Source organism: Gallinula chloropus, assembly GCF_964237585.1.
Source record: "Gallinula chloropus genome assembly, chromosome: 5".
Taxonomy (NCBI): Eukaryota; Metazoa; Chordata; class Aves; order Gruiformes; family Rallidae; genus Gallinula; species Gallinula chloropus.
In genome coordinates, this window is record NC_140090.1 from 207,116 (window position 1) to 231,698 (window position 24,583).

Here is a 24,583-nt window from a genome sequence, read left to right on the forward strand (position 1 = left end):
ACCACATGTTGTCACCAGAGCAGAGACATCACTGGGAGCCTGCAGTCCCCACACCTTGTCTGTAATGAATTGCACCCGCTTCCTTCTCTGGGGTTTCAGTGAGGGCACTTGTTTTGTGTGTTGTTTTTGCATACCACTCCTCCCTGGTTCTGTGGCCTTTGTGACAGGATGTTGTGGAACCCATGGGCGCCTTAGCCTGCTGGGTCATCACCCGTGCTTTGCATTTATCTTCTGTGCAGTAGCCTTTTTGGCCTCTGCCCTGCTTTGATGGAAAAGAGGTGTTTAATTTTACTTCATAAAAGCAAAGTGTGTCTCAGATGACCTGTCTGTTCTGAGAGACTGATGTGCTTGGCTTTGGTAGTTGTAGGACTTCAGGTCTACAGCACAGACTTGAGAAATAGCTGCAGACTGGCAATATTATGATGCAGTACGATTAAATACATCGCTGTAAGGCACGAGAATACCGAATGTCGTGGGACTCTGCTGGAGTTGGTTTGTCCCATAGTGTTACAAACCTCACTTGGTCATCAAAAAAGACTGAAGTGTATTTTTACCCCTGCAGTTCCAACTACTTTTTTACTGTGATAGAGGGGGTAGAAATAATGAAGCGATACATGGGAGCGTAGAGGTTAAACTGGAAGTTGGAGGTAAGCCTGCCGTTCAGAGTTTTTTGGGATTCACATCGTAGTATTTATGCATCACAATTAAAATTGACAGAATACTATTATATCTATAGTATTATCCTGTGAAGGGAGTTAATACGTGTTTAAGTTGTTTGGGTTTTTTTTTCTATGTTAGTATACTATTTCAGCAAAGGTTTGGGGTGTGGAATTGGTAGGTAATTAAATTTAGACACATCTCACCTTGTTGAATGAGAAATTATTTGATTGATGATTCCTTTAGTAAATCTTTACCCATTTTTAGTGTTATTTTATGAAACATTACGGTATTTGTCCTTTGGGTTATTGCAGGAATGACATTTTCCTTGTGTAAAGCTGCACATACTTGCCCTCTTAGTTCCTTTTAAATGAGAGTGTGCTTTCTGTTTCTGTTGGGGTTAAGTTGCATTCGTGATGATTATTCAATATGGGAAATCCTGGGGAAATAATGAATTTGGGGCAAAGCACTGGGAAGAACTGGCACAAATCACTACACCTGGAAAATAAGGGGTTTTTGTTCTTTCTTGTTTTACTTAATTCTTCTTTTGCAAAATTAGAGTTTAAAAAGCAGTCATGAAAGTTCATCATAAGTATTGATTGGCAAAATACCGTAAAAGTGGAACAAATGTTTGATTTTTTTTTTTTTACTTGAGGTTAAGAAGAATATGGATCTGCTGTAACTGGTATGGACTTTCTTAGTCACAGAAGGCATTAGGTCTACAGTGTAATTACTGCTGATTCTGACTAATGACTGTTTCGGGATTATCTCTTTTGGAGTCAGCCATCTGCTCTGGTTAGAGTAATTAACTAAACATAATGAAGGGTTGACTTAGTTTGAAAGCAAAAGTATGTATTTCTCTAGGAAAAGAGGATAATTTCTTCAGTTCAAAATTCAATTCAGAAATACCAAGATTCCAGTTTCCTGCATTTAAATAGCAGCTGAAATAAAAGTTGGGAATGCAACCCCCTGAAAAATAGTCCTCAGCCTCCCATGAGCGGAAATGAAAAGAGCTGGTAAGAGGGAAGAGAGAGGGGGAGCCTTAAAAGAACAGTTTGTTACTGTTGTCCGGGTTCTTCCTTGATGCTCTATTCCCAATTCATACAGATGGGTTATGCTGGTTAAAAGCTTGCAAGTATAGCTAAATTTACATTTCTGTATTAAAAAAAACCCCCTGATTTACAAAGGATATATTCCCATTTATGATACAAATGTGGATTGCTTGTAAATTGTTCTTAACTGTACTTAAACATTCTATGGTAAAGACTTAGTTTGATGCTGTATCATTATTCACAACATGACAGCAGGGTTTTGGGGGGTTTTTTTGGGGTTTTTTTTGTTTGTTTTTAGAAATTGGAGATGTATGGATGTTTTTGTCAGGAAATATAAGTAAAATAGAAGGTTTCAATCCTGAGTTTTGAATGCAGAGCATTAAAGCTTAGAAAATACCTTCGCTTACACAAGTGATTACTGTAATAATACCATTATGATGTGTTTCTGATTTCCCTTATACTATCCATATATACAGTAAATTAACTGTGGCCATACATGAAATAACGAATGCCATGGTACAACAAAACCTTATGTTTTTCTGCAAGGATTGTCTGTTGGCCTCACCTAAGTACAGTCATCAGAGTGGCTAAAAATGTACTTTTATTAGTTCGTTTATTGATCTCTACATACACTGAAGAGAGTAAATTTTAGTGGAGTGAAATAACGCATGTGTTTGCAAATGCTACAGACTTGTTCTTTAGATACACAAACAGGTTTTCTATTAATTATAATCCTTAGGAATAATTACAAAATTCAATGGGCATAATATAACATTTGAAGTCTACAGTATATGCAGTATTTTCCAGTGGCCTGCTTCCACTGGGTAGTGGTCTGGCTGAATTATATTCACAGATTACAAAAAAATCAGTGAGGTATTTATTATCTGAGGATAGAAGATGTTTAATTTTAGAAAAGTATGCATTTAGGAGTCCTGAACTAGAAGTTTAAAATGCTTAATGATATGTTGACATGATAAATTTTCTGAAGGAAATAGTTTTTGTGATTTCTGCTATTGTTCTGAAGGAAAAGTTCGTAGCGCTCATGGTCAGTATAGTAGTACATAACTTTTGGAACCATATCAGTGTAAGAAGATGATTTTTTTTCTTTAATTAAAATCTCTTTTTCTGCATGAAAGGAAAAATATATATGGTAAATTGAGCTCTAAGTATAAAAGCAATGAAATCTCCTGATGCAGAGCAATTGTTTGCAGTTTGCATAAAAGGTAGGCGGTTCTGTATGATACACAACAGCTCCCTTGTTAGGAGGGGTTTCATTTAGGGAGAGTACTGTCTTTTCTGCTAGCTAGAAGAGTCTAGAGATGACCTGGTGCACAGAAATTGCCACATAGAAAAATTACAGGTGGAAAGGAATTAATGATATAGTTAAAATGGGCACAGTGTAGCTTTGGGGTATTTTGTTTGGTTTTTCCATGTCTTTTACTTCTGTATTGCCTCTGGCCTCTGAAGATGAACTGTTACGGACTGAGAGAAACCAAGGCTATCTGTATCTTTCTGGGGAAGCAGCTAACAGCTTTCATGCTTGTTTTCCAGCTGAGTGATTGGGAAGTCACTGTTTAACGTAACTTTGGATCAGAAGTGCTGTTCACTGCGCCTGCTTTCCGGATGGATTAAAGTTTGGGACAGTGTCTCTCCTGTGCTTGGCGTTCTGTTTTACAAACACCCGGAGTGAGATTCTGAGCAGCAACTGTTTAAGCTTAGTGTTCGGCCTGCTCCTGTTTCCAGTGATAGAACTGAGAACAGGTGTTGCTTCTGTAGCTGAAGGAGACTCCGGGACAGCGACTGGTTTCTCAGAAGTTTACTTTTAGGAGTTAACTGTGCATAATAACCAAGGGACTCTTTCCCCACTTATGTATCCTCTGATCCTGACTCACTGTCAACTGCAGTTTGGCAGACTGAATCACAATTTTTTGACTGTGCTTTAGACTTCATCTGCTTGGCTGCAGTTTTTGTCTGCAAGTAGTATTACTTAATAATAATTTTGCTGGGTGTTATTCTTGAAATGCACATGCTTGTTCAGTGAAAGTGTGATAACTTTAGAGGTAGGCAGTTCATGTGTGGCACAAATAAAACCACATGATTTTTATGTGAAAAGCTCTCCAGGAAAATAAAAAGCTGCAACTTGCAGGAGTTCATGTACTTATGTTCTCTCACCGTAATCGCTGGGTTATGCTCTTCATTACCTAAATGCTGGGTTGCTGGGTTGTGCTCTTCATTACCTAAATGAAGAGACCCGATACGGCCTGCTTGCATTCATTACAGGTTTATTAAAGCTGGGGTCTGTCAGGGAGCGGCAGGAGCAGGGCTGCTCTGCAAGGTGGGACGAGTTGGCAGTCAGGGGTGGCAGCCCCACAGTACCTGAGCACTGTGCTGGTCACAGGGTACAGAGTAAAGGCATCTGCTAGGCCCAGCATCCATCCTCTGGTCTCATCAGGAGTAGCAGGAAGACAGGAGCTGACACAAGCCTGGAGGAAAGCTTTAACATGAGACATGAAATGCAGTCAGAAGGCACGGGCACAGGTCAGGCTAGTGTGACCTGGCTCAGGCCAAGGGCTGAAGTGCCAACCTGAGACAAAATGGAGCTCCTGAGCAGAGGGGGTGGGCGGTGCTTCCTCCCCTGACTGCTAGCATTCCAAGTTGAAATGTGGTGTAGCTCTCCACTGCACTACTGAATTCCCTTCCTGCTGCAGTTCTGCTGGCTTCCCCTGGTGACCAAGCACTGTCCATGTGAGGTACTTCTCCTGTGAAGGTCTCATGGGGACTACTCAAGAATTGTAAGACATGGTCAGCACAGACACTCCAGTAGACCCCTTGGATTTAATTTCCTGACATAAAAGGCAGACATTTATCTTCTCTCTTACAGATATGGAGTCTGGGGAGCGGTTAGCGTCATCGTCAGTCTCCTCTACTGCAACTGCTTCGACTCCAGCATCCTCCACCCTGTCTGTAGCTTCAGCAGCGGTATCGAAAGGTGGCCTTTCCCCTGGAGCTGCATCACTGAGTTCCACAATCAACACATGTGGTAAAAATAACCAAATTATTTATTGTGATGTGATTTTAGTCTTTGCCAACACTTGGAATTATTATTACAAGTCAAATACAGTAAGGTTGCACAGATGCACTGAAAACAAATGTTTGGGGTTTCTTTTGCTAAGCAACATTCGTATCATGTGAATACATTTTGCACAGTACTTGTTTATTAAAGAAATTAAATTAATTTAAAATTGCCTATTTCAAATGTGAAAGAAATTTTTGTTTGCAAAGCTGCCTTGGAAGTGAGGATCAAATTAAAAATTATCTAGCAAACAGTACTGCTTTCAGATTAAGATCTAATAATCAATTTCTTCAATATACATTGTTCTTAGCATTCAATACTGTACTTTTGTACCTGGAAGAATAGTTTCTGCTAATGGAACCTGAGATTGAAATGGTGAATTTCATAATGTAGTCTTAGATTATCTTGACTAGAGTGAAACATCATGACTTGAATCAGAAAATTAAAATTATAGATACGATTTCTTCATATCTATTATCTCATTTTTGTGAATGAAACTCCTATTTCAACTGAATCATGCGTATGTCATCAACAAAACCAGAAGTGGTAAATAACTTCCCTGCTGTTTCTTTCTTCACTTTAGAGAGCAGGCTGTATGCATTCTTGGTAACATAAGTACTACTGAGTCTTAGGTTATACGGTAAATAGCAAGTTTTTAATCTTAAATTTATGGTAATTCATGACTTGAAAAACAAACGTGGCTCTTGCAGCAGGGAGCAAGCCTGCAAAACTCTTCTGCCCTGACACTATTGAGCCGCTAGGTTCTGAGTGCCCTAGTACTGCTTGAGTTTGTTCATTTGCAGTTTCACTGGGAACAAAAATAGAAATGAGAATGTCTGCATACCTAGCATTATGTCTGTGGTGGGTTCACCGTGGCCGGAGGCCAGGCACCCACCAAAGCAGCTCTATCACCCCCCTTCTCAGCTGGACAGGGCGGAGAAGATAAAAGGAAAGGCTCCTGGGTTGAGATATGGACAGGGACCGATCATTCAGCAATTACCATCATGGGTAAAACAGGCTCAATAAGAAATACAAAATCAATTTAATTTATTACTCACTGAAAAGAGTGTAGGATAATGAGAAATAAACCCAAATTTCTTAACACACCTTCTTCCCGCTCTTCCCTTCTCCCCAGGTTCAGCTCTCTTCCCCATTTCTCTTCCTCCATCCCCTTCCCCAGCAGGACAGGGATGGGGGTTGGAGTCAGTCCATCACATGTACTCTTTGCTGCTCCTTCCTCCTCAGAGGAGGACTCCTCCCACTCTCTTCCCTGCTCCAGCATGTGTCCAGTGACACAATACACTGTGGCCGCCATTGCATCCACTCTGAAAAACTGTACACTATTAAAGAAACTTAACAGATGTGTTAAAGCTGTAAGCCAGCCAAAGACTCTTTTCCCATGAATGACCGATGGCTGGAATGGCAATTTCATTGGCTCAAAATTTCCTTGAGCTCACAAGATACTCTATAGTCAAGATAGACTAGTACCTAGCTTGTTCCTAAACTAAGATGTTACTCACTTTTGTGATATTGAAAAAACCCAACAAAAACAACCCCCCACCAACCCCCACAGACAAAACCGAAAAACCCCACCAAAACCTGGTTTATGTCAATCTTAATATGATAATTTAATTATCTTTATTTAAAGATACTTTCCTCTAGCATCTACTAAAATAATTGTTTAAGAAATAACAATTATTGTTACTAAGAGAAGATACAGGTATCTTGGGTCTATGCTTTAGATGCTAGGTTCTCTTTATTTTAATGCATCTATTTATTTTCTTTGCAGCAATCAATAGTCTATTAAGTAAGTCCCCATGATGCATGGTGAGTTAGAACTGGGAGTCTTTATGCTTTTCCAGAGAGATCACACTACAAATAAATTATTTTGGCGTTTTCCCAGGCCTGATAGACAAAGCATCTGTGTGAAACCGTTATGGAACATATCACATACTGTTAGTTTAATTGATTAATACTGCACAAGTTCCTGAACAATGAAGCATTCCAGTAAAGCAAACAGGTAGTTTTCTTGCTTTTTCCTTGTTTGCCCATTGCTGAAAATAAGAACATGCATTGGAAAAGAAAATCACCTCTGGAAAGAGGTTTAAGAGAATGCTAGCAACTTGAAGAATGTAAATCAACAGCCTTTTCTCACATGAGTAAATGATGCCATAACCGAGGGCGTTTGTGTTTACGAGGGGCAGTGACACCAGCACGAGGAGCTGTTCAAAACGGAAAAATCAAGTCTTGCTGTTCTGCTGGTATCAGACCTGAAGGATTCTTTATTTTTATTTTTAAAAAAGGAAGTTTATTAACTTTTTATGAAACGAGTTTAAAAAATAAAAACACTTTTTTTTCAAAGCTGGAAGCTGCTTCTATCAAAGCGAAAATCTTCAGTCTTTTTGAAGTCCAGTATTTCTTCTTACAGGAGGCCCAGGAGAATTTTTAAATTGTGGGCATAAATGTGCGAGCTCACAGGACTGTTTTAATTGGAATACCTGTAATTTTCCACTTCATTTTCTGATTTATATCAACGTTTGGTTTTTTTTAAACACCAGCTATTGTTTTTGTGTCTCAGTCTTTATATAAAAATGACATTTTGGGTCCTGAAATAAATATTGAGAAAGGTCAGATTTAGTGCCTAAAACGTGAAACTGCATAAATAGGTTTCTTCTGTGGTGTTTTTTATAGTGGTTGGTTCTGTCAGAATTTTTATCTGAGGCTCTCGGATATTTAGTAACTTCTGGAGGCTTTTCAGGATTCCCAATGCTTAAGTGACAGTAGCAAAATTGGAATGGATATGTAAAAACAAAGCGTTGGTTTACAGTTTGTGGAGTGTACAATTTCAATGTTTTCAGGAGAATGCAGTGGTAATACTTAAAATGATACAGATGCATCAAGGATACTTACAAGGATGTGAACAACGGTAGAGTAGGATTGCCAGTTCTGACAGTAACAGTACCTACAGTGTTAGAAAGTCTACATCATAACTTCTCGGTTTTTGGAAATCAGGGTCAAGATGGTCAGTACATCTGAATTTTAGTGTCTTATATACACATCATTAACAAGGAGCTTGTAATTTAATTATTATGAGTAACTAAATGTGATGCCAGCCTCATTTAGACTTTTTCTTTCCTATTACTGCCTTTGTAGGTCAGAAGCTGATTTCTTTCTCCTGTTCAGAGTGCACAGTGCAGAGCAGTCCAGGCCCTGGCCTAAACTCTGTTTTTTAGGTACAAGACTGTGAAAACAATATGCCAGTTGTAAAAATAAATATTAATATATATCTATTTTTTCAAAGTTATTAAGAACCTAAAAGCAAAAAATATGGATGGAAAAGAGGAGAAGGGGGGAGAAAGGACTTTAGTAGGCATAACTCAAGTACTTCCATGTTTTAAAATTCTTTTTCCTCTGGTACTTGTGGTAAGGACTACTCAGAGGAGTGAACAATTCTGACTATTGTTCAGACATGGAATTTTACCTTTATTTTTTAAGGAACAGACTTAATAGAAACAGCATTGAAAGAAAAACTATTTCAGTGCATTGCTCTCTGGATTTTAGAAATTAAAGGAAACCATTGTACTTGAGCACTTTTTAAGGTACTGCTTAGTAGGTCAGTGCACTGTGTATGGTCTTTGTATTCTAACTCCTCAGCTAATCATCTGCAGTGTTTGTGCCTAATTTGTGTATCAGCTTTCTCAGTAGAGTGCAGCTTTGTCAATCCCCTTGAAAATTCCCTTCTTTAGAAAATGAGTCCAAAACTAGCTGCTTTTAACCTGTCATGAAGGAATGTTAAAGGAGTCCTTGCAGCTGCATCCATGTTTGATAACCTATGTGCTTCCTTCTGTGAGAGCATATTCAGAGTTTATTAAAATACTTTTTTTGGGGGGGGTTGAGTGCTTAAATGTGATAGTCAGTGGTTTGTTCTTCATTTAATTAACAAGATATTTTTGACACTTTTCAGATGAAGCTTTGCTGTTTTTAAGCAAGCAACAATAGTTGATGATTGTTACTTAGGTCCATATCAACTATATCTAGCCTTTTCCATGCTGTCCAGTATTGTGAAATCACCTACAGAAGTGGTTTGGAATCATGCATGCAAGGAGTTTAGAAGACTTACTGGTGCAGGAAGGAGTAAAATACATTTTAATTTCAGTCAACGTTAGCAGTTCTCTAAATTGGCTGTGCAAGTAGGAATTTCCTTAGCATTGTTAGAAATACCATGTTATTGTTTGTATTTCTGCTGGTTGGTGCACTGATGCTTTGTATTTTAACACATTATTTAAGTATTTATTCTTTTTTGCTCATTTGAAAACCTTATATTGCACTGTGAAGTTCATTAATATTAACAAAGGCATTCACAGTTATCGTTCCTTGTTACTAAGAGACCAGCGTTGTTGAAATGTGTGTTGCCCTTTGGAGTAATGCCTTCAATCACTTATCTGTGTAGTAGTTAGTAGAATTTCAAAAGCAGCACCCAAAATTATTTAACCTACTTGAAATCAACATTGTCGAGGAGTACAATTTCATATGAAATTTGGCTATGCAGTTGTGTCTACATAAGTTAGTACTTTGAGCAAACACAGAAAGCACGGAAACTTTGGAGAAGAGCAGTGCACTGAGTATTTGCCTCTAGTGTGGGTGTTTAGCAGTGCCTTATGAAAAAATAGTCATTTTGGTCTTGCAGTGTTTCAAGGATCTGCAGAAAAGCATTATATAAGGGTTGTATAAGTATTCTAAACAGCTGCTGCTGTAGTAAAGATCTTTAAAAACTGGAAGTTGTAGGGACCATATCAACTCATTTGAAGGTAATTTTCCTAGAAAACAAAAATCAATAACCATTTAAGGTGAAAGTGTAAGATAGCAGCAAACCCCAAAAGATCATTTTAAAAATAAGAAATCTTTTTTCCTTGCTCCACCACTTGAGTTCTGTAACAAGCAGCACAGAGTAGCCCTGTTTCTGGTTGTGAAACAACCATTTTAATAGGGATGTTACTGAAAAAAAAAAAGGGAAGAGACTGATTTTTTTCCAATCTAGTGTCAATTTCCAGGGTAGAAACCTCTTAGAGTGGATATAGTGCAGCTAAGATTCCTCTATTTAATAGGCCATTTCATGGGGAACTGCCTCAGAGATGTTGCGGTGGAGGACTTAGAGTATCCCAGGACAGAGATTGCAGAGGTGACGCAAAGCCAGCATGCTTTTTTGTAGTTGAGATTTAGGAAGACTGCAGAAGAAGTAATGAATGCTCAAGAGTGACCTGTGAAGAATATTCATCCTGTTTATAGGGCTAGCAGTTTCATTTTTGGGACGATCACTGTCACATAGCTTTCTGTTAAGTTTTTTTTTTTTCTTCTGGAATTTCTTTAAATGAAACTGCATTGAAAGCTCTACCAGAATGGTTTTAATAACTTAAGACCGAATTCCTTCAGGAAATTAATGTAATTTAAGAAGTTCAGAAGTGTTATGTCTTCTCCTTAGTCCAGATTTAGTAAATCTGCTCCAGATTATGCAAAGCAGCATTCTTACAAAAATACGTAAATGTATTGTTAGAACAACTGAAGCTTGTTTTTATTTACTTTGCATTGCAGAATGGTGGCGAACAACAGATACACACTCGCGTCCTGGGGCAGCTTTTTTCCCACCACTCCTGGGAATTCCACCACTGTTTGCACCTCCTGCACAGAATCATGATTCCACCTCGTTCCACTCAAGAGCTACAGGAAAAAGTAGTCGGAGCGGTACAGAAAAAGGTAATAGCTCGTGGAGGGAATAATCATGTGGATCTTCTGCACATATAGAAGGATATGGAATTTGCAATTTGCCTGTCATAATTCTTCCCATTCCTAAACAGTTCTGTAGAAACTCTTTTTGTTTTATACTAGGTTTGCTCAGCTTGGAAAGGATGCTGAGAGGTGACATTGTTGCTGTCACTGTCCCCCTCATGAGGGGGAGTGGAGAGTGAGAGGTGCTGGACTCCTTTATGGTGTCTAGTGACAGGACGTGAGGGAATGATTTAAAGCTGCATCAGAGGAAGTTCACGTTTGGTATTAGAAAAATATTGTTTGCTGAGAGGGTGTGCAAGCTCGCCAGGAAGGTGGTCATGGCCTGTTGTGGTTTTGTGGGGAAAGGTTCTGGTGGAGGAGGAGGCTCCAGGGGTGGCTGCTGCAAGAAGCAGCTAGAAGCTCTCTGCAGGCCCCACAGAGCAAACACCAGCCAGCTCAAGGCCGGACCTGCCACTGACCAAGGCCGAGCCCATCAGCAATGGTCACAGCGCCTCTGGGAATCACGACGAGGGGGAAAAACCCACAAGCAGCCACTTTGTGCCCCCAGAGAAGGGTGTGAGAAGGTGTGAGGAGCTGTGCAGGTAACAAGGCCAGGAAAATAGAGAGGAGGCACCCCAGGTGCCTGAGAGAAAGATTCCCCTGCAGCCTGTGGAGAAACCCATGGTGGAGCAGGTGTCCCCCCACAGTGCATGGACAAGGCCCAGACCCCACCTGCAGCCCGTGGAGAGGCCCCACGCTGGAGCAGCAGGGGGGGACATGCAGAAGACAGTGTGACCTGCGGTGGAGAAAGCCCCTGGCAGGAACTGCAGCCCGTGGAGAGAGACAGAGACACAGAGATGAGACAGAGACAGAGAGAGCTATATACCCACCCACACCGGAGAAGGTTTGCTGAGGGGTCTTGTGACCCCGTGGAGGACCGGACTGGAGCAGTCTGGGCCTGAGAGACTGAGAGACATTCTATGATTTCTGACTGCTCTCCATAGCAGTGCCATGCCGGGGCAGCTGGAGAGAGAGCTGAAGCCCTGTGGGAAAGGATTCACTTTGGAGAAGTTCCTGGAGGACTGTCTGCTCTGGGTGGAACCCCATGGTGCAGTAGGGGAAGGGTGTGAGAAATGAATGCCCCCCTGGCTAAGAAGGAAAATATCTCATGAGGAAGTGACTGAAACCCCCATTCCCCCAGTCCCTACCCCTTCCCGTGCCACAATGAGGGGAAGGAGGGAACAAAACCCTGACTAAAGTGAAGTCTGCTAAGAAGGGAGGGGTGGGGGGAAGGTGCTTTAAGCTCTGGTCGTATTTCTCATCACCCAACTCTGGTGTCACTGGGGGTGCAGGGCAGTGTCATAAATTAGAGAGTTTTCTTTCCTTTATTCTGTGTTGAGCCTGTTCTGCCCATGATGCTGATTGCGGAATGATCTCTCCCTTTCCTTATCTCCACTCCATTTTCTCCCCTGTCCAGATGAGGAGAGTGATAGAGCAGCTTTGGTGGGCGTCTGGCCTCCAACCAGGGCTGAACCACCACAGGCCCCAATGCTGTCTTTGTTCAATTAGCATTTGGAAAATGATCTTAGACCTGTGGTTGAACTCCTAAGTTGTCCTGTCTGGATTCAGACTTGATGATCCTTGTGTATCGCCTCCAACTCAGGGTATTCTGTTGAGGTATTCTATGATGTACAAACAATTTTTTTGTTTGTTTTTCTCGTTTTGGTAGGTTTTAGGACCTGATATGTGTTTCAGAGTCAATCTGATAATAGTCCTGGCAGAGTAGCAAGTTTATATGATTAGGAGTATTTTCTTAGAAAGCAACAGTTGTCTTTACAGATAAGTAAGCAAGGTTGAATGTGGATGTTATTTCAAATAGCATTCCCACAACTTCTCCCCCATCTTCTTACCCCACTTGACATATTACTAAACATATAAAATATCTTTGGCTTTGTGTGGTTTTCTTCAGAGCAGATTGATGTGTCTAAATAGTAAACAAATTCTTCTGTGACTCTATATTTTTGTGTCATCTTTCTTCAGAATCTTATGTTTCGGCACATGACTAAAAACTCAAGAAATTTGAGCTTAAAAATGGACAATTTTTGATCCCCCCCATCTTAAGTGTATTTTTAAATCGTGGGTGCTCTGCATGTTTTAGTTGAAATAACTCCGAGAGACTCAAAGTGACTCTTGGATGCCAGATTTTTAGTGTATGTTGGGAGTAACCTGTGAGTAGTCTAGTATTTTATTTCATGTTTATGGAAGCTAGGTTAGTGCCATTGAACATCTCAAAGTATCTGCTACTTCAGATTTTAAGTGTCACTTTGTAAATGTCACCTTTAGGTATAAATGGATCACTGAATGGAAACAGTACCACCGCAGTGTCTAGTACATCTGTACTATCCACGAGCACTGCAACATCTGCAGGACAGCCGAAAGCTGTAACCTCAGGAGCAGGAGGCCGCAAGTACAACCAGGAGCAAACCAAAGTGCAGCTGTTGGACACCAGAGCGGAAAAAATTAAAGATAAGGTAAATATATAGAAAAAGCCTTAAGAGTCAGAAAAAATTGACATGGTTAGTGTTCTGACTGTGCACACAGCAGCATTTCTAGCAGCATTTTTAAGTGTTCTTTCTTTAAATGACCATTTGTCTTTGCAAGTGCTTTATCCTTGATCCATTTTTCTTTCGGTGTGGCCACTAGTTTCAAACTCCAGTTTTGATTTAGTAAATCCTGACTAGCTGTAAGGCAGTGCCCTCAATCAATTAGTGTACTTCGTTTCTTAAATTTGTTTAGTTTTATATTTTAACATTTTACACCTGTCAACAGCTTTGATTCCTAAGTTTTTGTAGGAAGTTTTTGTCAATCTGCTGACATTCTCGATGTTCCTCTATTCCTTACTCGTAACTTCTCTTCTTCTGAAACTTTGTGAGGTAATTTCTTTAAATCATCCCATTGGCAAATACCAGCTCTCCAATCCAAATACACCGAGAACTTGTGGTTCACTCACTCCCTCTCCAAGTGGGTGCTATACATACCAGATAGTGATAACCTGAGTTTAAAGTTGTGCCCAGTCCTTACCTCAGCACTGTGTGTTTGTGGTATGCTGTGTAAGGTCTGTTTAGCATAGTGCTGGTGGTTTGCAGAGATGTCATTGTCATGATCTGATAGATTGTCCATGTCTTATTTCTTACCTACAAACATTTGGTAACTGCGTTATTTCCTTTGCAGTGCTGGGTGGTGGGTTGATAGCTGTAGCATGCTTTGTCCTATTTTAAGCCTACCCTATTTGTGGCTGAGATAAAACTGAATGAACAGGCACACTTTATAAATAATCATTCATCTGAATGTGCTGCTTCACCCTCACGGAAGAAGTGTAAAACTGGCTGCTCTTCTACAGATGGCATTAGTGGATGTCTAGCGGGGAAAGAAGACATACCTGGTGAATGTGAGTCTCACTTGGCTTCGAGAATGTCCCCTACCATTATGGCCATCTGGTGAGATAGGAATCCACACTAAGATCTGGCATTGGGGGCTTTTGCTTTCCTGGATTCCAGAATTAGCATCAGCATGTGGGCTATTAACTGTAGCCACATCCTTTACCTTTAATATATCTTCTGGCAATTACCATTTTGTATGTCCTTTATAAACTCTAGTTCTTTGAAATCATGGCAAACGTATTGTTAATCTATCACTTTGGCCTCCTTTTTATGGGACTATCCCATTGTGTCATTAAGGTCAGAATGCTTTCTTCAGCACGCTTAGTGTAGATTGTTGCTTTCTGAACAACGGACATTTTCAATTAGCATAACCATCCAGCATATTTGCTGAAATTAGTGAACCAAAATCACATATGAAATTTATTTTAATTGAAAAAAATATAAATAGAGAACCATGGAGGGCAAAATCCAGAACAGAATCGTAGAGATGTGATTCCAGGAGGCACTGTGACTTTTACTGCTTCGCATCATGGTCTTGTCCTTCATTTTATGATCTTAACCTTCACAAGAAATATTCTGCATCTCTGCCAAATATTAGACTAGAAGATACTTTAATATGATGTAAAGGATGCAAGCAGTGAAAAGTACAGGACCTAATATAGACTGGCACAGTTATCTAGATCTGTTATTTAAGTGTCTGCATACGTTCAGATTGTTGTCCCTTGCGTGAAGTATCAACTGACACAGTTCTTAATTGAGCAATGAAACAATAAAGCCAAATAAATACACTTAAATTCTTAAGATTGTCTGATGAAGTAATGTGTGTGACAGTATGCAGAACATATGAGGATAGGAAGCATCACTATGTTCATTACAGGAATTAATAAAAGATCCTTATTTAATAAGAAAAAGATACAGATGCAAGCCAATTGACAGAGATAAGACTTAATACACCTACTACTTCCATGTTTCATAGCTATTTCACAAAGTAAATTGAATCTTACTGATGTGGTTTAACCCCCGTGAGCAGCCCAGCCCCACGCAGCCGCTCGCTCGCTCCCCTGGCCTTGGGATGGCGACAGAATCGAAACCTCCTGGGCTGGGATGAAGAGAGTTCACTGGGTAAAGCAGAAGCTGCATGTGCAGGCAAAGCCCAGCCAGGAATTCACTCCCCTCACCATGGCAGGCAGGTTCAGCCATCCCCAGGGCAGCAGGGCCTGGGGAGACAAATGCCATCGCTGCCGGTGTCACGGCCTCCCTCCTTCCCCCACTGTTCCTGCTGAGCACGAGGCCATCTGGTCTGGGAGAACCTGTTGGTCAGTGGGGTCGGCTGTCCCAGCTGCGCACCCCCAGCTCCTTGTGCCCCCCCCAGCTCCTGTGTCAGCAGCAGGCTTTGGGTCTTAAACCCAAAATACAGCACGATAGGAGCTACTTTGAAAAAGGGAACTCTACCCCATCCACAGCCAGTACACACACTTATAAGCTGTTCTCCCAGTAATTTAAGTGACCTTCTTCACGAGATAAGTGTCTTGGACGTAAAATTTCTCTTTTTAGCCTCTTGTTTTATAATACACCTACTGCAAATAAATGAATTTGAAAAGTAAACTTCCAGGGGAAGTTTTGTTAAGAAGGCTTCTCTGATGTTCCTGTACATTTTTATGTAGAATTGCAGCAACTTTTTTGCCCTCCAGTCACCTACTTTTACTTTCCACCTATCTTTCTTTTGACTAATTTTAACCTTGCAGTTCCCTCAGAGACTCCATATGCCCTGTTTAGATGCTACATAACACTTCGCTGCTGCTGCCTGACATCTGTAATCTTGTTTCAGGTTTCTCGACCTTCCAACATGATTCTGTGAACCCTGATTAAATACACTTTAATGCAGTAACACATACCTTCCTGTCCCTCTCACATAGTCACAATCATAACACTCAAGTCCATAAGTACATCCTTCAGATCTGTTTATAAAACACACAAGTTAGTGCCCCAAAAAACTAACTTTCCTCCTCTATTGCACTTTAAAATCTGATCTTTTCCTGAAGGGAGCTTATAGGCAGGAGGGGATTCAACTTTTTAAAAGAGCAGATAATGGCAGGACAAGGGGGAATGGACTAAAGCTAAAGGAGGGAAGGTTTAGATTAGATATTAGGGGGAAGTTTTTTACAGAAAGAGTGGTGAGGTGCTGGAACAGGCTGCCCAGAGAGGTAGTGGATTCCCCGTCCCTGGGGGTGTTCAGGGCCAGGTTGGATGGGGCCCTGGGCAGCCTTGTGTAGATCCAGGCCTGGAGGTTGGTGTCCCTGCCTGTGGCAGGGGGGTTGGAGCTCTATGATCCTTGGGGTCCCTTCCAACCCAGACCATTCTATGATATAATTCTATGATCTTGCAGAGTCAATATTTTGGAGTTGCTGTGTGTTTTTCTACTACTTCTTCTTTTTCTACATTTTTGTGTGTTACTTCTTTTACTTTCCCATTGTGATCTGCAAATTTGTTCTTTCCAAGACTTTAAATATAATATAGTATCAGAGTATTTTGGCAGAGTTTGGTCCATATTTCAGAAGCAAGTGCTGGAAGCAATTAGATTAGCATTTTCAGTCACCAAAACTTTAGACTGCTGCACAGTGCACAGTGAAATTAAGTAATGTAGGTAAATGAATGTGTCACTGAAACATATTGATGAATCTAATGTCTGTTCTTCCTGTGTTAGTTTGCAATAAAGCTTTTAGTTTTGGGGGTTTTTTTCTTTGGAAGCTATGCATTCTGCAGGGGGTTGCTGCACCTGAATTGCAGGCTGATTTGATTCTCTGGGCCTGAATTTGATATATTGTTTTGAGATACAGTAATGCTAACTCTTCTGGCTGTGCGTGTGGTCAGGAAAACACTTTTTAGTGGAACCTTGTGACCAGTTTTTAGTTTTTACCATCCTGTGAAGCACTTCTTTCCCTTTAGTCTTCTGCAGTGACAGTTGGTTTTGTTCAAGGATTACAGATCACTTTATTCCAAAGTCTTATGGTTTTGTGTTTTAAAGATTATGCATAGCAATAAGATGATCTAACAGGTAAAGCTGGACCATTAATGAAGCATTCCTCTTCCTGGTAGAAGCCCAGAAAAAAAGCAATGGAAAGCTCTAGTAACAGCGACAGTGATTCAGGGTCCTCCTCGGACACCTCGAGTGAAGGCATAAGTAGCAGTGACTCGGATGATCTGGAGGAGGATGAAGAGGAGGACCAGAGTGCTGAAGAGAGCGAAGATGATGAATCTGATTCTGAAAACGAAGCACATCACAAAAACAAGAACAAGGTATGATGCCTCACTGCTGCTCACAGTCTTGTCTCTAGAAAGTGACCTGTTCACATTAGTACCAATGAGTAATTACTTAACTACACATTAATGAATGCTAAAAATACTCTGGTTTTGCTTCAGGGTTTTCAGGGGCTTTTTTGCTTCCTTTGTTGTTCATTACAGGCTAGGAGCTTAACGGTTGGTAGACTTTTCTTATAAAGTGGGAAATAGAAATTAAGTGCTGTGTTCTGGTAGCGTATTGGGATTATATATTTCTGTGGATATTGCTTGGGCAATTGCTTTTTTCCTAGCAGAGTAGCCACTTTACCTGGTAGCAAACAGAACAAGAATACTGGGCATCCTGTTAGGTTTAGTCACACTTTTAAAAACAGCTGTGGTTTAGTATTCCTTCTCTACTGACCATTGTCTTCACGTGCTGAAGCTCTGGGGGAAAAAACAACCTTAAACAATAAATATATGAAAACACTGCTTTTAAAATTATTATTATTCATCCTCTGCAAGATTAGTGAATTGTTTCATGGGGACTGATCTAGTGTGAACTGTCACAAATGCATGTTTTGCAGGTGCTAATGCATACTGGCGTAACAGATGTGAAAATTGATGGACAAAAACCACATGAAAAGTCCCAAGATAAAAGAACACACCAGCAGATACCTCTTGCGTCTGATTCCCAGACTCACTTATCATTCCAGTCCCAGCAGAAGCAGCCTCAGGTTTTGTCACAGCAGCTTCCATTTATTTTCCAAAGCTCTCAGGCAAAGGAGGAATCTGTGAACAAACACACAAGTGTAATACAGTCAACGGGATTGGTTCCCAATGTGAAACCTTTGTCTTTGGCACATCAAGCCAAAAAGGAAACCTATTTAAAACTCATAGTTCCTTCCCCTGATCTACTCAAAGCAGGGAATAAAAATACCTCTGAAGAACCTATCTCTTTGACCAGCGATGTAAGATCAAAACGGGTGAGTGAATAATTTTTTCTTATTGTAACCTGTGTTGCATAACAAGATGCAACATTGTGGTATCAAGCTCTTTTAAATACAGTGGTTTAACATTAGATGTGTATTTATTTTCATACCATGGGCTTTTTGAATGTGCTTTTAGAGCTGATAAGGACTTCTAAATTATATAAATTCACTAAATAGTGTGGGTGGGTGGGTTTTGGGTTTTTTTTTTTGGGGGTGGCTTTTTTCCTTGTTCTGTATTTATTTTTGAAAAAGTACCAAATATTATGCTTTAATTATAGATATTATTCTCTACACATTACAAATGGCCTGAACTATTCCATAGCTTTATCTCAGAGAAGACTTGCCTACTTGGTGTTTCATGAGCATATATGAGTACACTAATGTACATGGTGCAATCCTGTACACAAATGAACAGCTAAAATAACAAAAGTACTCATGGGTGAATTGTGTGGCTGGGGCATTTTTCCCATGCTTCTCCTAGTTTCAGTCAGAATGCTGTGCTGATTTAGGACTTTCCATGTCTGCTATTTAAGCATGGATTTGCGTAGTCTCCAGTTGGATAGTTTTGTGTCAAAGCAATTAAAATCACTAATATTAATGTTTTTAGCCAAAGTAGCTGAAAATAGGGTTTTATTTAAAAGAAAATAATTCAACCTTTGGTTTTGTTTGCTCCTTAACGACAGGAGGATACTCATGCACTGATAGCTCTTTAAAAATCAGTACAGCCATTGCAGTAAATTTTATTTCCCTTTTTTTTACTGGTCAAGACCCCACAATATGTTTACATGTGTCTGTCTCAATAGTTCTGTATCTTACAAAAATTCTTTGTAGATTCTCTTTTTCTAACATTCATAATGGTGAGTAGTGATGGAATTTCATAATTTCTATTCAGTTAGATTTGGATGGGGATTAGAAGAGAAATAAAAATCTAGTATTTTAGAAATGTTTAGGAGATGATAGAGAAATACTAAAAAGTACATTTACCAAGGTAAGTTTAATTATTAAAAACAAAGTTTGTTTTAAACTAACTGGTATTGGTAAAGGGTAAACTAACTTGCAGCCCTCAGCAGGGAGTAGAAAATATTTTTATCATGTAGTTTTTATTGCTAGACTAGAAGAGAAACGCTGTTTTTCCTTTCAACTCCCAGTTAGTTTGTAGAATTCAAATAGTCTAGTCATTTACCTGGAACAGTTAAATAAATTATACTTATGAAAACATGTATCTTTGCCATTGGAAGAGCTTTCTGCTGTCAGTTTTAGGTTGTGTGCCTTTAGCTGGTGATTCATCACCCATTTAGTGGTTTGATTTCTTTAAAACCTTTACTGGAAACACCCACTGTGTGAATATTTACTTTATAGGTTTTCATAATTTCATGCTCAGCTTTAAATGTAACTTTAAGAATGTGTTGCATTTGCCTTCCTATTTAACAGTGATTTGAGATGTACCATCTTAATCCATTCTGTTATTTTTTCCATCAAAGATGATGTGATATGTTTTTCCTTGGAAGAATCTTGAACCTAGAGACAGTATATGCTTTACATGTGTTTCTGAGCCACTACTTATTTTTACCTGAAGAACTTCCAAGTGCTACTTTTTCAGAGTAAAAAAACTGAGCCTATCACAGTACTTCTAAGTAATACCTTTTTTCCTCGTGGTTTTTTTTTTTCCCATAGAACTTTCTATGCCACAGGTCTTCTCTTGGTTTTCTGGTAGTGTTGTGTTTACCCTGTACTTTAAAATGAAAAATTATCAAAGTTACTTTTACATATGTATGAGAGAGTCTTTGCTGAAATGAGTCAAATGTGGGTTTTTTCCTGTGCCAGTGCATAAGAATTCATTTTTTCTAGATGTTTCCTATTTGTATGACAATCGCTGCCTAGAGTGATGTGGCAAGTGAAAAAGCTTTCCTATATAATTTCGATCCGCCTCATCTGAAGTTCAACTTGTCTTTTCCTACTCGATTTACAGTGTTTCTGTTTTAACTAGTAGCTACTTTTGACCTACTAAAAATTTTCCACATTTTATTCCTCTGTCTTCTTATTTCTTTAGGAACAATATAAACAGACATTCCCAGCAGCACAGCTAAAGAAACAGGAATCATCTAAGAACCTGAAGAAGGTTATTGCAGCTTTGTCAAGCCCCAAAACACCATCTAGTTCTCCAGCTCATCAAAAACTCACATCTTTGGAAAACAACCATTCTAATCCATTCCTGACAAATGCACTTTTAGGTAATCACCAACCCAATGGAGTTATTCAGAGCGTCATCCAGGAGTCTCCTCTTGCACTTACTACGAAACTGAAATCCCAGAGCAAGCTGAATGAAAGTGTAGCCATTTCTAGTAGTGCCCCCTTTTCTGTGCCCGTAAACTTGAGTGCGTGTGGGAAAAAACCAGCTGGTAACCGGACACCGGTCATGCCCTCTACCTCTCCTGCATTACCTGGTTCAGGAAAGGATAAAACAGTCAGCAATAATGCAGTAAATGCAGTAAAAACACAACACCGCCTTCATTCTGCAAAACTGGTGGTGGAGCAGTTCAGAGGGGTAGACTCAGATGCCCCCAGCAGTAAGGACTCTGACGACTCAAATGAGGATGATGATGATGACGACGAAGATGAAGATGAGGATGATGAAGATGATGATTCTGATGATAGCCAATCAGGTGGTTTAACCTTTTTAATAGGAAAAGCAAAAACTTCTATTTTTTGCGTGTTCAAAACATGTGTTTCCCACAATATTTTTAAACAGGAGTAGGAAACATCCATATTGTGTCCTGCAGGTATCCGTGAAAGTAGTGCATCTCTCCAAGCCCCCCTCTGTATCATATCCAGTATCATGTTTTGGGTATTCTGATACTTGGTCATATGGCAAGTATACTTTCTGCTGTGCTGGTAAGAAAACTCCACAGCATTCTGGAAAGACTGTCAGAGACTTACCTTCCAGATGCATCACACAGCCTGCAACTCATGTACTGGTTTTGTGGGCAAGGTTTTCCAGGACGGGGTGGGGAGGGTGGGGGGCGGCAGAATGGAGATTATAGGCAGGTTGATGGTTGGTCACTGTGGTGGCTACAGCCTATCTGCAGGACAGACTTGGCCAACCAGGGAAGGACTAAGCAAAGGCCTTTAAATTGTCATGAGTGGCAAGAAAAATATGTTTCTAGCCTTCATTCAGGAGCATAGTGGGCAGGGGAATTCCAAGGACTGCACACAGATGGTATTGAGACTACTATTGTAAAGGCTTTTAAGCAATTAAGGCAGCGCCTGGTTTAGGGAGTTGATTATATTCTCAGTCACTCCTTTCTCCTCTGTGTGCCCATGTCCCCTGTGTCCAGCTCCACCTTCTTCATTCTCTTTCCCCCTCCTACCCATGCATCCTGTATTAATCCTCTTTTTCCCTCACAGCTGTAGCTTGTCTTCTTCAGTTCCTTATCCTGTCTGCCCTCTATCTCTCTATCTCTTCCTTTGCTCAGATCGCCACCCTTCAGCCTGTACCCAGTTCCACTGTTTGCTTCCCCGTCATGACAGATTTCATAACCCGTGAAGTGCCCTTCCCGTGGTAGTGTTCATCCGCTGCCCGGCTCACAGGGGATGTCTTAGCTGGAGCTGATGCTAGGTTAAACAGTCTCTTTTTTTTGTGTTTCATCTCCTCATGAAAGCTAAAGAATTCCATCCATAACAGCAGTGCATTATCATCCAGAATTATGTTATGTTGTCATATTGTAGTAATTTTGAATTTTAGGTAGTTAATTATAACCTATTCATACCGAAGCAATGTTATAAAGAGCATAGAAGTCTGAAAACCTTTAATAAGAAAAAGACTTTCTAAATGTTGTAACTTCAAATGTATTTTTCATTAGTTATCAAGTCATAACATGCCTTTTGTCACACTTCTTTTAAACAGAGTCTGACAGCAATTCTGAATCAGATACAGAAGGGTCTGAAGATGATGAGGATGATGATGATAAAGATCAAGATGAATCTGATACAGACACTGAGGGAGAAAAATCTCCACTGAAGCCGAATAAAACTTCATCCTCTGTGAAGAGCTCTTCCATTAGTCTGGCAGCCCATTCCACCCCACTTAAGCTCCAAGGAGCAAAGACCCCAAGCTCTGCGCCAGCTGCCTTATGTCCTGAGTCCCAGCCTGCGGTTTTCCTTGGGACAGCACCATCTACCCTTACACCAAGTACACACTGTGGTACCTGAATGTCTTTTGTTATAGTACAGTGGCACGTGTTGTAGCTAGAAAAGTAGTTTAGACCCTGGTATCAAGTGGTATCTCGGTGTAAGAACGAAATTTTTTTACAGTAAGAATAATCCTTCACTGGAACAACCTCACCAGGGAAGTGGCAGAGTCCCTGACATTAGAGGTTTTCAAGATGCAGTTTAACAAGTGTTAGATGTTATCTTTTGGGCTCCCTTTCCCGCAAAAGATTGGGCCAGATTATCTTTGGAGGTCTTTTCCAACCTGGGCTATTCTGTGATCTTCTCATGGGGTGTTTGCAATAGAAATTACAATCGGTCAGCAGAACGTAAGGTCTTAAGATCTGAACATTAGACTGACTACAGGACGTTTTAGCTCATACAATTACTTGAGAGAAGGTGGGATGAAACAGCCAGAGTTGGTATTTAGTACATGAAAGCTCTTTGTTTTGTAGCCTTTGTTGTTTACTACTTTATTCTAAACTGGCATTCCTATTTATATCTAATTTCTATGCATTAAAGTTTGCATTCTGAATCTTCCATTTCTGCCCCATCCTCAACAAATTTAATAACTGTTTTGTTAAAATACAATGTACTTCATTATTCTTTAAAAATTCTCAGTAGAATTTATGGATTATGTGCAAGGAATTATTTTTAAAGTGTTCATGAAGAGCACAGTTAACATTTGTCTTGATGTTACATAGTGTTTATAATCCTTCCTTTGGTGACTAATTTGTAATTTTTAGTAATGGCTAAAATTATCTTAGTAAGTGCTACAGGAAAGAATGTGTTTTTGGAAGTCATGCTTCTCAATTTCAATGGCAACAATTAAATGGAGTTGCATATTTACTACTTGGAATTAGAAACTTGGTATTTAATTAACATGTAAGCAAGTTTTAAATGGGGACATCCACTCACAAATTGTTTTTTATACAGTTTGTAAATTATTCCCCATGCATTAGGAGTAATTCAGATTGTTAACATACAAAGTTAGGGGTTTTTTGCTCAGGAGTCTGTGTTGATTCATGATGATTTGAAAGGACTAATAGCAGATTCTTGTCTGTTTACAGAGGTGGGAGGTAGAACAAGTTAATTTTGTGTTCTTGTTCTAGGTGCAGTACTCTTTCTTAATAAGAATGACTGTAATTAAAATATTTTTGTGTCCATTTTATCTGAAGCTGCTCAGTCGCTGCAGAGGCCTGGTGTCTCTTCTCTCTGTTTTTCACCAGACAACTAATTTTTTTCAGTTCACTTGTATTTGGACAAATAATCTCCCTCCACTGTGACTATGGGAAGTAAGGTAGTGGTCAGTCATGTTAGTTTCAGAGTGCCGACCTCTCCCCATGGTGCCCAGGCGTGGGCAGTTCCTCAGTGCTTGCTGAGGAGGACTTGTAGCAGTTGCTGAGATGACACAAACATCGCAGCTGGGGCCCGTGCCGTTGAACTGTATAGCAGTTCTCCTGGCTCTAAGAGCTTGGAGGAAGTTTCAAGGGTTCAGTCTAGATATGGTGTGCTCTCATGCCCTTTGCCACGGGGAATAGATTCTTTACACAGAATCCAAACTACCTGAGAAATGCATCTTCCAAAAGTCTGTCTGTATACACAGTTCATGTCCTACATTTCTCCCAAAGAGGCCTAAGAAAAGGCTCAGCCTTTAGTGCTCCATAAAACCCCATGTTTACTGATAGTCTCTATCTTCGTATTCACTCAGTTTCTTGACTAGCACCAAACACATCTGTTTCAGCTTTGAAAAGCTGGAATAATGCTGAAAATCTTCTACATTGGGTAGTTTACTACAGTATACACAGTGCTCTCTGAAGGCTGAGTCTGTCGTATGGATTTTTAAAGTAAATTTGGTTTTGTTCTCATCTTTTGTCGTAAAAAACAATTCAAATATGGTGTAGTACAGAAAAACAGGTGTACGAGGAAATATTTCAGTAATATCTGAGATCCCCAAATGGAGATCTGTAGTTTAGGATGGCTTAACTAGGTTTTCTTCTATTTACATCTTTAGAAGAGGTTAAAGGAAACTTGGGGGAAAACGTATATCAAAATGAGAATGATCACATTAATTTTCTTGGTACTTGAGGTGTATAATGGCTAGAATGTAAAATGGATTTCTCT

General features: G+C 39.9%; 1 protein-coding gene across 1 annotated transcript in view; it reads left to right on the forward strand.

The window, feature by feature from the left end:
* Positions 1–4,592: 4,592 nt before the first annotated feature.
* Positions 4,593–24,583, forward strand: part of BAZ2B (bromodomain adjacent to zinc finger domain 2B) — a gene marked incomplete at its 5' end in the record, with an annotated part of 62,350 nt that continues 42,359 nt past the window's right edge. Inside the window, 7 exons of the mRNA XM_084265234.1 lie at positions 4,593–4,749; positions 10,372–10,533; positions 12,889–13,076; positions 17,082–17,282; positions 17,849–18,247; positions 20,304–20,916; positions 22,158–22,454. Coding sequence (XP_084121360.1) covers positions 4,593–4,749; positions 10,372–10,533; positions 12,889–13,076; positions 17,082–17,282; positions 17,849–18,247; positions 20,304–20,916; positions 22,158–22,454 — 2,017 coding nt within the window. The remainder of the gene's footprint in view (positions 4,750–10,371; positions 10,534–12,888; positions 13,077–17,081; positions 17,283–17,848; positions 18,248–20,303; positions 20,917–22,157; positions 22,455–24,583) is intronic.